Source organism: Ptychodera flava, chromosome 10 (genome assembly GCF_041260155.1).
Source record: "Ptychodera flava strain L36383 chromosome 10, AS_Pfla_20210202, whole genome shotgun sequence".
In the NCBI taxonomy this organism is placed as follows: Eukaryota; Metazoa; Hemichordata; class Enteropneusta; family Ptychoderidae; genus Ptychodera; species Ptychodera flava.
Genome location: NC_091937.1, coordinates 30,027,620 through 30,040,204, shown reverse-complemented (window position 1 = coordinate 30,040,204; position 12,585 = coordinate 30,027,620). Strand labels below are relative to the sequence as shown.

Genomic DNA, 12,585 nt, shown 5'->3' with positions numbered 1-12,585 from the left:
TGGTGAAATTTTCACGGAAATTTAACCTATTATTATTCGCTTTATTATTTCTATATAATACTTATATTAATTATTATTATTATTAAAATTTCTTTGAAAACCGCACTACACATACGTCACAGTGTTCTGTACAGGACAGATATGGTCGGAACCAGGACTGAACCGTGCCAGTTATGCCGAATCTTGATTGCAGTCTCTGTAATAGAATGTCATGATCGATAGTATCGAACGCAGACGACAAATCCAACAAGATGAGAAGGACGCCCATTTTATCGTTTAGGGCACGAATGATGTCATTATGGACCACAAAAGAGCTGTTTCGGCGCTTTGGTTAGGACGGTATGCACTTTGGTGCTTTGTGAACAGATTAAACCTGGTAAGATGGCTGTGTAGTTGTTTTGCAATGATTCTTTCAAGAACTTTTGAAAGAAATGTAAGATTTGATACCAGTCTATAGCTCTTCAGCATGTTTTTGTCAAGGTTCCGGTTTGTTTCAGGAGTGGCCGAATAATGGCGGATTTGAAGTGAGTTGGGACAATGCCTGTCCAGACGAGCAATTGAAAAAGTCTACAAAGAAAGATGTGAGGGTGTTGACGGACTTCTTGATAATGTCCGATTGTAAGAATAAGGTCGCAAGACTTCGTGGAAGATCGTTTTATGACTGTTTGTACCTGATATGCTGTGACCGGATGGAAGTCAGTGAATATGTGGGGTGGTAGGGTATCATGGGAGTCAACCTGTTGAACTACAAGTCCGTTCCCGAGCTTTGCTACCTTGATTCGAAGTAGGTGAGAAATGCGGATGGCAAGTCCATGAGAGGGATGTTTTTGGCAATGCGTCGGTGTTACTTGCATTCGAATTGGAAAGTTCCCCAACGATGTTAAATAGCTTCCTAGAGTCCGCCTCTTGGATACGACGTCGATGGTACACTGGATTTCTCATCATCACAGCGACGAAAGTATTCAGATTGCACGGAGATGAAAATTTGTCGATCTATTTAAAGCTGTGTATTTCACCAATTCATTTCTAGATGCTGTAGATTTTTCCTCTGTTGTAGGAGTTCTCCGGTGTTCCAAGGTGCTCGAACTTTATTCATAATGACTTTAATAGTAACAGGAGCAACAACATCTAACACGTCTTCAGCAGTCGCTGAAAAATTCTGACAGTGTTTCAGGTTTGTGTCGCATGGGTAATCAGAGAATTTGGCTGCCAGCTTTACTTGAAAATCATTGATATTCATCTTCCGATAGTTCCGGCGAGAAGTAGTGACTTTGAGGTCGGTGGGTTCTGTACTTTTATGCTGAAATGGACAAGGCTGTGATCGGAGATGAGAGAATCGTCGATCTTGATAGAATGCTGCTGCAATCCCAAAGAGTGAAATAAATTGAAGAGTTTGATAGTGTCCGGTGAAGTGATGTCGTCAAAGTGGAAGTTAAAATCACCGGCGATAACAAGATGACCTGGTAAAGTTATGGCGCTTTCAAGAAGAGTTGAAAATTCAGAGATAAACTGATTTATAGTTGCGGTATTCTTCAATGACTTTGGTGGACGATAGATAGTAATAATGTTCAGGAGTTGACTGGATGAACGGAGAGTTATGATTAATGATTCAAATGACTGGTATGCGCAGGATTGCTTTTCAACAACGTGAAGATTAGATCTTTATACGACAGCCACACCACCACCTTTCGTTTAGCCCGAGGTTGCTGGTGGACGTTGTAACCGCTGATCGAAGAATGAAACTCTGCCAAGATTGGATCGGACTGACTTTTAATCCAAGTTTCAGTTATTATGAGAATGTCAAGATGTTCCTCGGCCAAGGTTGTCACCATGGCACTGATTTTCCCATTCATCGAACGTGCGTTCTATAGTGCTACGTTCAGCTGTAATTTCTTGAAAGAAGTAGAGATCCTAGGGATTTTTACTAGAATGGCATTCCTTTCATTTTTAGTCGGCGAAACAGTGCGGGTGTCATAACAGTTTGAATATTGCACTGTTTATTTGCACCCACCTGTTGAAAGATCGGAATCTGACGTAGTGACCCGTGTTCAAATATGTTCACAAGACCTCTTTCGATTCCAATGATCGGTAGCAATATATGGAATTCAGGACTTGTTTGGTTTGGGTGTTTCCATCCAACATTTTGCCCACGTGGCCTAAATGGTTGCTAACCATCGTCATAGACCCCCAAGAAGAACTTAAGTTTCGACAAACACAGGGAAACGAAGATTTTACTGCCATGTTGTCATCGTTGAGCCAAGGCCACATAAAAAGGCAATGATGAAATATGGCTCCAAGAGTAGGTAAAAACACTAAGCTAGTAAAATGGACGGTGGATGCACTGAGTCTTTCAGCATAAAAACGGACGGTAAAAAACGCCGAACAAGTCATTAAAGCATAAAACTTGAAGAGCAGACTAAAAAGGCAGCCGATCAACAGCGCCACCACAGCATATCGTTAAGTTGCCTAAAGGTAAAGAAACAAAAGCCTACATATGTTTGTTCACATGTGCGGTGAATCGCACCTCTACTTACTTGTCCGCGGCGGATGAAATAAACAAATTATTCTTTACTTTAGTATATGTATCGTAGATGTATAGTGTATTTAAGCAACACGGTGTATGCATTTACTCAGAGTGAATCGCTCACTACTCGAACTGGTCGTCACTTAGCCACCCACTGATACATTATGTTATTGTAGCAGTAGTCCAACGTAGCTATAGTAATAAAGTTTGAAGAAATAATTCCATTGCATCTGTCTCCATCACTTGAACTTAAAAGATCCTGCTTCACAAATAATCCCACACATGTTGGGCTTAGGACCGGCGCTCATGAGCACAGTTGCTTCTGTTTTCTTTAAGCAAAACCATATGCTCTTCGGACTCCCCTGAGTAAAAGATGTCCGGGGTGGAAGATGAGGAAGAACATTTTACCGTACACGTTCTTCGTCTTCAGCATTATTTCAATCATATAGACATAACATTCTGTAGCTCATCCTCAAAAAGGCGCCAAGGACCTTTTCGCCCTGCAGGGCGGTGATTTTGTACACAGGGGTTCAAGTCGAGAAGGACCCTAGCGACAGTGAAGATCTCCTCTGTCCAGTTTGGCAGGTACCCTTTGGTGAAGAAGCATTTGTACTTTGAAAGGCACACTTTTTCCCCACATGGCACTTGCCTATGAAGTCATTCGTGGCTATTACGTCCCATGGCTTCATTGGGATGCTGCCATGCTTTTTGGGTGTGCTCTTGTCCACAATCATCTTTTTGAGACTCAGCAGGGCTGAAAAGCTCAATCTTCCACTCTTTGGCCAGATCTAGGTAGACTTTGCCTGTTGGCTTTATTCTTTGGAAGACGATCTTGTCTGGCAGCCCGATGCCCTTGGTCAGGATGTTGATGTTGTAGTCGCGAGGTTGCAGCCACCTTTCTTTCCATTGCCCACTGTTTGAAATGCGACAGCGTATGGTCTTTTTCTCTTCTGTCACAGTGTACCAAGAGTTGTACAGCATGCAGCACTGCAGCCGGATCATGATGAACCAAAATTAGCCGATGATGGGGTCAAAGTGAACCATGCTGCTTGCCCCATATTTATTAATTACCTAGAAATCATTCTATATATATATATATATATATATATATATATATATATATATATATATATATATATATATATATATATATATATATATATATATATATATATATATATATATATATATAGGCAAAGAAACAACATCAATCTGGTAATTTAGCAAAAATGTAAGCACCAACATCGGACAGAGATTCCTTTCCTTAGTAGACAAATGTTTTCCGGTAAATCACAAGCTCAGAAAAATATTCAACAGAAACACCATAAAGATCAGCTACAGCACCATGAACAACACGAAGCAGATTATCGACAGCCACAACAAACGCATTTTGAGGCCTCAAAGCAACAACAATACCACTGAGACCAATAACAGCAAGACATGCAACTGCCGGCAAAAAGACACATGCCCACTCGACGGTAACTGCCTTCAAGCCTCCATCGTCTACCAAGCCACAGTCACACGGTCAGACAACAACACCTCCGAAACGTACGTTGGGCTTACAGAGAACAACTTCAAGACAAGATACAGAAACCACATCACATCATTCCGACATGAACGCTCCAGAAACTCCACCGAACTCAGTAAACACATTTGGACGCTAAAGAACAACAATATCACGCACACTATCTCATGGAAGGTCCTAGCCAAAGCCAAGCCATATGACAGTACTAACAAGCGGTGCAACCTTTGTTTAACAGAAAAATTTATTATCATCCGCCATCCAGAATGTTCCACACTCAATAAAAGAAATGAACTTGTGTCATCATGCCGTCACAGAAGCAAGACATTGTTATGCAATAACTAGTAACTCCCGGTATATCCATCGAAGTAAATCAGTCCTCTCCGTAAACATGAATATCATAGCAGCAGCCATATATTGTTATGCAACAACTGTCAATCTCAACCAAAATTCCACCACCTGTGTAACCAGCGATGTTTAGCCCATGTAGATTCACTCCAGTCTAGTCTCCTGATGAGTGAGTTTCGCGACTCACGAAACAACGTTGTAGAGATGACATTGTAAAATCAATTCTCCAGCATCCCTTATATATATATATATATATATATATATATATATATATATATATATATATATATATATATATATATATATGCACACAAACACACACACACAACATGGCAAGCAACTACAGGGCTTGGAGTGGCGGTGTCGCTCTTGAATGTAGAGCATGAGGACATGAACTAAAGATGCAGAAAAACAACAACAAAGACTTTGTCTTGCCATATAAACATGCAGGTGCATCAAACTGTTTTGATGGGTCTGTCAGATATCATTGGTTCAGTCGGAACTAGGCAGTCGGCTGGGGATTCAATCCCTTTCGCCTTCTGCATCAGTAGTACAGCCTAACAGTTTGTGCCGTATGACATTCCCACCACCCTGCTGGACCTTCTGGGTACCCAAGTGGAGGCTGTGAAACCAGAATGCCGGCCAGATGTACCTCACATCTTGTCTTATGATGGAAGCGCTAGGTTGTTCAAGTTGCAGGATCTTAGAGCATACCTGCCAAGTCCTAGCCCAGAAGTTCACCACTTTCTCATCAAAATATCCCTACCTCTGAAACTAGCTCCAGGCAAAACAATACTGAGTTCGAACAAAGAGCCATTATGCATTGTAACAGCAGTGTCTGGTACTGTCGTTACAGCACAACTGGCATGGCCAATCTGCTCTATGATGCAGCAGGATCTGTGTTTGGGTTGAAACCCACAACTCTCAACCTGCTGACAGCAAAGCAAGAAATGACTGACAAACTGCAGTTCATCACTTGCGGGACATTCTTATCGAATGCATCAATCTTGGCAACAAAAACGAATTTGATTAATAACAGGCGTATGTTTTGCTGAAAGTAGTGAATAAACTCCGGGTTGGTTTTGCCATTAGATTTGTTGGTGAGCATTTTCATGTTCACTTATTTAGTAATTAGACCAGACAAAGTCAGTTTAAAGACCTTAAATTTGCGCACAACGAGGGTCGATATCAGCAGGATTTCCCTCAAGCAAATCATTGTGCTGGACGTTAAATAGTACTGCCCATAACTTCTGAAGGAGGAAGAAATCAAAGATATTGTTTCTCTGTGGAGATAGGCATCAATGTGGAGACACCTTCTCTGGATCCACATTTATCTCTCTCAGACATCAAAGACGTCGAGGACATGGAGAGAGCAAAGAGAAAGAAGAATGATAGAAAGGCCTTCAATCTTGTTTATCAAGATGAATCTGGGGGTATGGCCTTGAGGCCAGTGGTTCCTCGCATGCCTGTTCCTGGCATAACATTCCAGGATATCCTTGTCCCTGAAGGCACGACAATAGAGACTCACTAGCTATTCCTTACTTTGAGGGTTCAACGACCTGGAAACCAAAACGTATGGCATCTATTTTGTTTTCTATGTAGATGTAAGTTCCGTCCAAATGAGTATACGATTTCATAGTCTTCACCAGGACCTGTAACTCGTCAACTGTCAGCATGCACCTATGGAACCCTTTCAATGCTCTTTAAGAACCCCCTCTGACTAGGGGATTATATCATTATTTTGGTCCTGCAAATCAATAATAAAAACGATCCGAAAATAGTGCTACTGGCCATCCCACTGAGACTTTATGTTGTACCAAAGTTGGTCATAAACTACCATCGCTCGATACCCTCCCTGTTAAAGTAGCTCTTATATAGGATATCGCCTCTTGACAAGTCTCTGAAAAAAGGGAAAGGATATTCCACAGTGAATTCACTCCCCCTATCTTACTGTCTGACTTACTGCCTGACTTATTGTTGACTTTCTGTCTTAATTTGTGTCTGACTTACTATCTCAACAGCCCCATAGTCTAATGGAGAATAACTATCCAGAGACAGCTTCCCTCCTTTGGGTGGCTCCTAAACACAGCCGCGAGGAAGAGGATCCTCGCCATTGAACTGGAGAGGTCACCCAGATGGCCCATGGCATTCGTCCGAGATAGCCAATGCACCTTCGAGATCTCGATCCTCTTGGTCCACATCCACGGCCGCTCACTGATCTTCTGCATCTACACCATCTTCTGTACTGGGATGGCAGAGTTTTGCAGGCCTGTTTGTGGCTGAATGGGGCACGCAGGGACTGTGAAAAAACGAGTATGAAGGGGTATTTTTGATGTATTAAGCCCCGTGCTGCTAATGTTTATAGAAGTCTACCACGCTGCAAGGCATTGGGGTAGGAGGAGAGGTGCTGACCCCTCGCCTAATTTTCCCGACTCCTTGCACCTCCCACCGATGTTGTTACAAAAACAAACCATTTCCCTCATAAACCAGTCTACATAGAACTGCAGATTGCTACGAATGTGCCGTTTGAGCAGCAGCTGTTAAAGAGCGATATTTATAGGAAATTAAGCCAACCAGTAAACGCCCAAAGTTTCAAATGTGACTATTCTTCTGTGGATGAACTTCGCCTGTGTAGAGGTCGCGGTCAGATAAAGTAACAACTTAGCTCGGTTATTTTAACCACTCTTTTTAGGGTAGGAATTTAGTCAATTGATTTTAAGTGGTATGTCTTCGCTCGCTAACAAAGTGCTGTACATTGTGAGTTCAAATCCTGTCATGACTTTACTGAAATCTCATTAGTGAGATAACTCTTCATCGTGGGAAGTGATGTTGGACAGTTATCACAACACTATCGAAAATTTCGATATCTACCACTTTCTGGAAAGTGTACTTTATTAGGTGTTTGATGCATCATACCAGTAGTTACTCCTAGTGAGAATGATGGCGTGCTAAAAAACTATTATGTTGATGAGGCTATTAAATGTTGGACATTCTAGAGGTTTTTATTGTATAAATTGTGCAAAGGAAAGCAAATTTCATTTGTAGAGCGCTTAATTGCATTTCTTAAGTGCTAATTAGTATGTAAATTTGTTTATAACAATTATTAATAGTACTAGTGCCAATTTTTAAAAAAATATTCATTCTTGGCCATCCTTAAGGTATCGCTACGGAAGTCCTGAACAGGTGTATGACTGAAAATATGAAAGATCGAACCGATGAAGGATATAGTATCACATTTGACTTTTCCTTTATTGATGACACCTTTTCTGATTTCAAGAAATATGAAGGTTAGTTATTTGTACAAAAAATGTTGAAGAGTGAATTTCATAACTGTTTAGGAGCAACACTTTGTTTGTCCACCCCTACCTTAATTGTATGTTTCAGTTATTATTTTTTTTAATTCGAATCTACTTTCCTTGCGATGATGCAAAATGGTGCAGCAGAATTACACTTTATGAACTGAATAGACCTGTTTAATGTTATTATTATTATTATTATTATTATTTTTTTTTTTTTTTTTTTTATATTATTATTATTATTATTTACGTAGAAAAACATGAAAGCAAAAATCTGGAGTGCTGCTGATTTTATTTTATTATCATTTCTCACTATATCCAAGAATTCGATACATTGATGCCTAGCGTTTTAGGCCAGTTTAAAATACATGAACAGTGATATTCTCCGACCCATTTACCAGGTAACAAGAGCGGCAGTGTGACTTCTCTTGTCGACAACACACAAGAAGAAGAAAAACTGACGGCAGACACAAAACCTTACACCAATAATGCCTCACTTCTGAAAAAAAATCACCCTTTAACACTTATGGTAAGATATGAGTTAACTGCATGTAGAACAATTTCCATCAAGAAAATCAATGAACATTATCTAAACGATTCCGGCATACGAAAACGTTATCAGCGTCATAGATAAACACGCAGATTCCTTTGTCGAAATTGACAAAAACGTGATGGTTTTTGCATACGCATAATATTCATGCTTTGTGTTTTCGATTAATATTGCTGAGCAGTAACGATCAAACTTTCAGTCACTGTTTCCTATATACCTAAGAAATAATCAAGAATTTCCCAAAGTACATTGATTTTTTCTTTCTATCTTTGCAGGTCAAATACGAGCAGACTTCTCTCTTAGGACACCCCGTTGTAAAATCACTTATACGCTATAAGTGGAAAACATACAGCCGACATGTATATTACACTGGAATGATTATCTATTTTATTTTCGTTCTCTTTCTGACCGGATATCTGCTGTCTACACCCCCACCGTATTATTTCCGTGAGGACAATGCTACCAATGGTACTCTCGTATGGTATGCTAATGGTCAAGATAAATATGGCCAAGAAGCCGAAAACTACATTAGACCATATATCACGAAGTTTTGCAAGTGGTTCGTGGTTTTTTTGGGTATTGTAGGAGTTGTAAACGAGGTAGACAACTGTCTGTTTTTTACTTCTGCATAATATGTCAACAGCAGCCTTTACTGCGTAACTTAGGAGGCATACACCGATATTCCAAACTTTGAATAGCAGAAACTAACGCCGAATTTCACATTAACTATTGCATAGACATGAGCACATCCTTTAACTTAATGCAAGCGAACATTTTGATTCGCCCCTAATGACATACCGTAATTTCATCCCGCGAAAGCATTAACAGTATATTCACCTCTACACACAATTTGTACGGGATTTTCTGTACCAATTCATGAAATAATATAGAAATATGCCTGCAATTCCGCTCAAAGAAGTCAGCGAAATTCGGGGCATTGTAATATATATTCTGATAGAGGTTTACTTAGTCTACATTTTTTTTAATTTCAAAGATCATGCCAGAAATGAGTCTGCACCCTTTCGCAATTGTGGTCAAGTAAGACGACGTTTTCTCGAAATATTTTCGAACAGTATTTTAGTATGAACATACGTTTCCTCTTCAATTGGTATGGTGACTTTCAGATGAACATTCAACTTAAAAGGTATATGACATGTGCGGATTATGCCTACAATATGCCAGGCACAACATGAAAGTTTTAGGAGAAACGCGTGTAACTATGTATTTCTGTACCAACAATGCACTAGCGTTCATAATGCCATGTCAAATATAGAAAACTCATAATATTATCATGTTTATTTATCGGGTAATTTTCAGGTTTTTCAGGCATGTATAAGAAGAGGAGACTATATATCGTTTGAAAATATCATGGAATGGTTCATATATTTGTCCAGTCTCCTCCTAGTATTTGATTTCAGCCCGGAACAACATATTACTGGACTTAGAAATGTACGTATCATTCAATTTGTTTAATTTGCGATAACTTTCTATTTCTGACCTGTCGAGATCTTTTACATTATTCACTTAATTTCATGTGTTCTCTTTCAGCCGTGGCAATGGTGCTTGGGTGCCTTTGCAGTATTCTTTGCGTGGATGGGGATGATTATTTATATCAGGAAAGTGCAATATGTTGGAACATTTGTGGTCATGTTTACAGGTAAATACTCTTTCCCCAGGTCCCCATGTGATTCCCTTCCATGTGATAGCCTGAAATACAGACATTCCGCTCTTTTGTTCGGATGACTAGAACTCGGCTGTTATTGGAAAGCTACCTACTCTGCAAAAAGCGTATCTAGTCCCCTGCCCTAGCTCATCATTAGAAGGTAGAGTCGAATGCTATCGGCTCTTTGTATACCTCTTTGCACTATAAAGTTGTGGTCTTTCAATATTTGGAAGGCACATGCTATATCACATCTCTCACGAGGAACGTACAATGTCAAAATATGATACAGTATTGCCTACATCCATATTTTAATGGTGACTTATAATACAGTTTACATTCTAGATTATCGAAGAGATAAAATGTAATGAAATTAGCAGGTAATGAAATTATCAGGTCACATACAGACACACATATATCAGATCCTTCATCTATCATACATGCAACCAATCTGTTTCATGAGTATTGTTGTCTCACTATATTTAACGTTAAGTACCTGTGTCTGACTTGAAAGTCACCATAAGTGTCGTATATTCTCTACTGTATCTAAAAAAACTGTGACGTAAATACATCATCAATCTCTGTGTAAGTCCACTTGTTTAAATTGTAGAACAAATTTAGGTAGGAACGTGAATCTATTCTATCGACTGTTCCTTTAATCTCTAACTCATCTGGATAAACGCCATGAAAGCAATTCAATATATTTGGATTATTCAAGCTTAGAAAGTCATCAATGTATCTATGTGTCACCCTTTCTTGGTCAAACCCGGCTGAAGTTGCACGCAAGAAATGTAGCAAAACAATTTCTTTCAAAGGGCCTCTCAATTGCATTTACAGCGTTGGTATAGACAGTAGGGGCTACAGTCTGAGTCGCAACACATGACACACACCTGGAGAACTTAATGTAACAAAATAATTTAATGAACAACAACAAAAATAAATTTCAACTAAACGTTCAATCTCCTATGTACTCTCTCAACAGACTTTAAAGTATCTCACAGCTAGAGGGTACCGTAACTGCTGAGAACCCAACCCTCATCAACAAATACAATCTCCAAAACACACGTGTAAATACACCCGGGTAATGATAAATCTCTGATGTTGAAAATCATATACACTGAAAGATGATATCAAATAATCATCAGTTCCCCCTTGGTACTATACGATATACGGATTACAGTACATAGGGCATAGCGTGTAAACTACACTAAGAACTTGTAAACTCTATGAAATGAACAATTGAATCGTACTGTCCGTTCAAGCAAAGCACTTGACTCTATGGAAATTCTCTGCAGTCCTGCGAGAAATTCCTTCCAATTCTGATAACCGCGATTGATCGTTGTTCAGTCCCAGCGACATAAGGTCAACATTTTTTCACCACGAGGCAATGATGTCACTCATGCACATGGATGAAGGTCCGCACAAACAATGATAAATTTTCTTTCTATCAACCCTCCAGATCACTACTTTCACAACACACTTGTTTCACAGTCCTTCTTTAATCGTTGGGTCTCTCCTCTCAATTTGTAACAAGCCATGCTCGTTGTGCTCTTTTCCAGCGAAATGTTCTCACACAGAAAGTTCTGGATCTAACACACTTGACATATGACCGAGTCTCGCCATCCAGACAGTTTTCTCAAAGTTCTCAACTTTTGAAGAGGACGGGAAATGCTCAGTTCTTAGGTAGAATCTCTGGTCCATCGATTTTGGTGACTTTTGTATCACTTTCGATGTCTACGCACTTCAGTGTCAACCATGTACTTTGCCTTACGGAAAACCTATGTCCACAGTAGATGAGAGTAGATCTACGGACCGTCTGCAGTAGACTTTATGTAGATCTACATCAGGGTTTTGTAGATGAACAGCCACAGCAGTTAGTCTACATGAAGCTTTGTCTACAGATATTGTCCACACCAGACACGACTATGTCTACATTTCACACTAACTTCGTCTACGCTTGATCTACACTGATCTACCATCCAATCTAAGGGAGTTTCATCTACAAAATTCACTTAGGCAAACAAAGACTCATCTACTTCTAATTCAAAATCACCATCTTGTCTACATCTAATCTAATGTATTGTTTCTTGCTGTATACTATGTCCAACAATCCAATCTCTTCAAATTCTATGATTGGCAAACTGCAGGCTCCATGCGAGAAGGCATGAGTAAAAGACAAGACATTTTACCTTACATTTGAATATATACTGTACAACAATAGAGAGAAGAAATTAGTGAATTAATTTTCATTTCATCCTAAGGCACTCCTGTTTAACTCGAGAAACACAAATGCAAAATATCACAGGGATCAAACTACAATTTTGTGGTAAAGTTAAAAATGTAAAGATTATCCAGTAATTAATTTTTGAAAAAGTGACTTTAAAGTGAATCACAATAAAAAGAATAAAAAAATCAATGTTTTCATTGATACTTTCTTCAGATTGGTCAATACAGTAGCATCTAACCACGGGCCGGACCCTGATCTAATTCATAAGTTGTTTTTTTTAGTTATGTGACTATTACAAAACTTCATAAATATGCAAGTGAGCTACCGGTATTTGTTCACTGCAACTTTATTTCCACGGCTTCATATCCAACAAACAATCAAACGAACCTGTTTGATATCCCAGGTGCTTTTAATTGTAAAAAATAAAATCAAAACTATCCTCGTATAAAACTTTCTGA

The 12,585-nt window shown here is 39.3% G+C and overlaps 1 protein-coding gene across 1 annotated transcript in view; it reads left to right on the top strand.

Moving 5' to 3' along the window:
* LOC139142461 (transient receptor potential cation channel subfamily A member 1 homolog) overlaps positions 1-12,585 on the top strand; it is a 66,981-nt gene that overhangs the window by 12,149 nt on the left and 42,247 nt on the right. Inside the window, exons 4-8 of the mRNA XM_070712399.1 lie at positions 7,553-7,681; positions 8,092-8,219; positions 8,516-8,839; positions 9,558-9,689; positions 9,789-9,897. Of these exons, the coding sequence (XP_070568500.1) occupies positions 7,553-7,681; positions 8,092-8,219; positions 8,516-8,839; positions 9,558-9,689; positions 9,789-9,897 (822 nt within the window). The remainder of the gene's footprint in view (positions 1-7,552; positions 7,682-8,091; positions 8,220-8,515; positions 8,840-9,557; positions 9,690-9,788; positions 9,898-12,585) is intronic.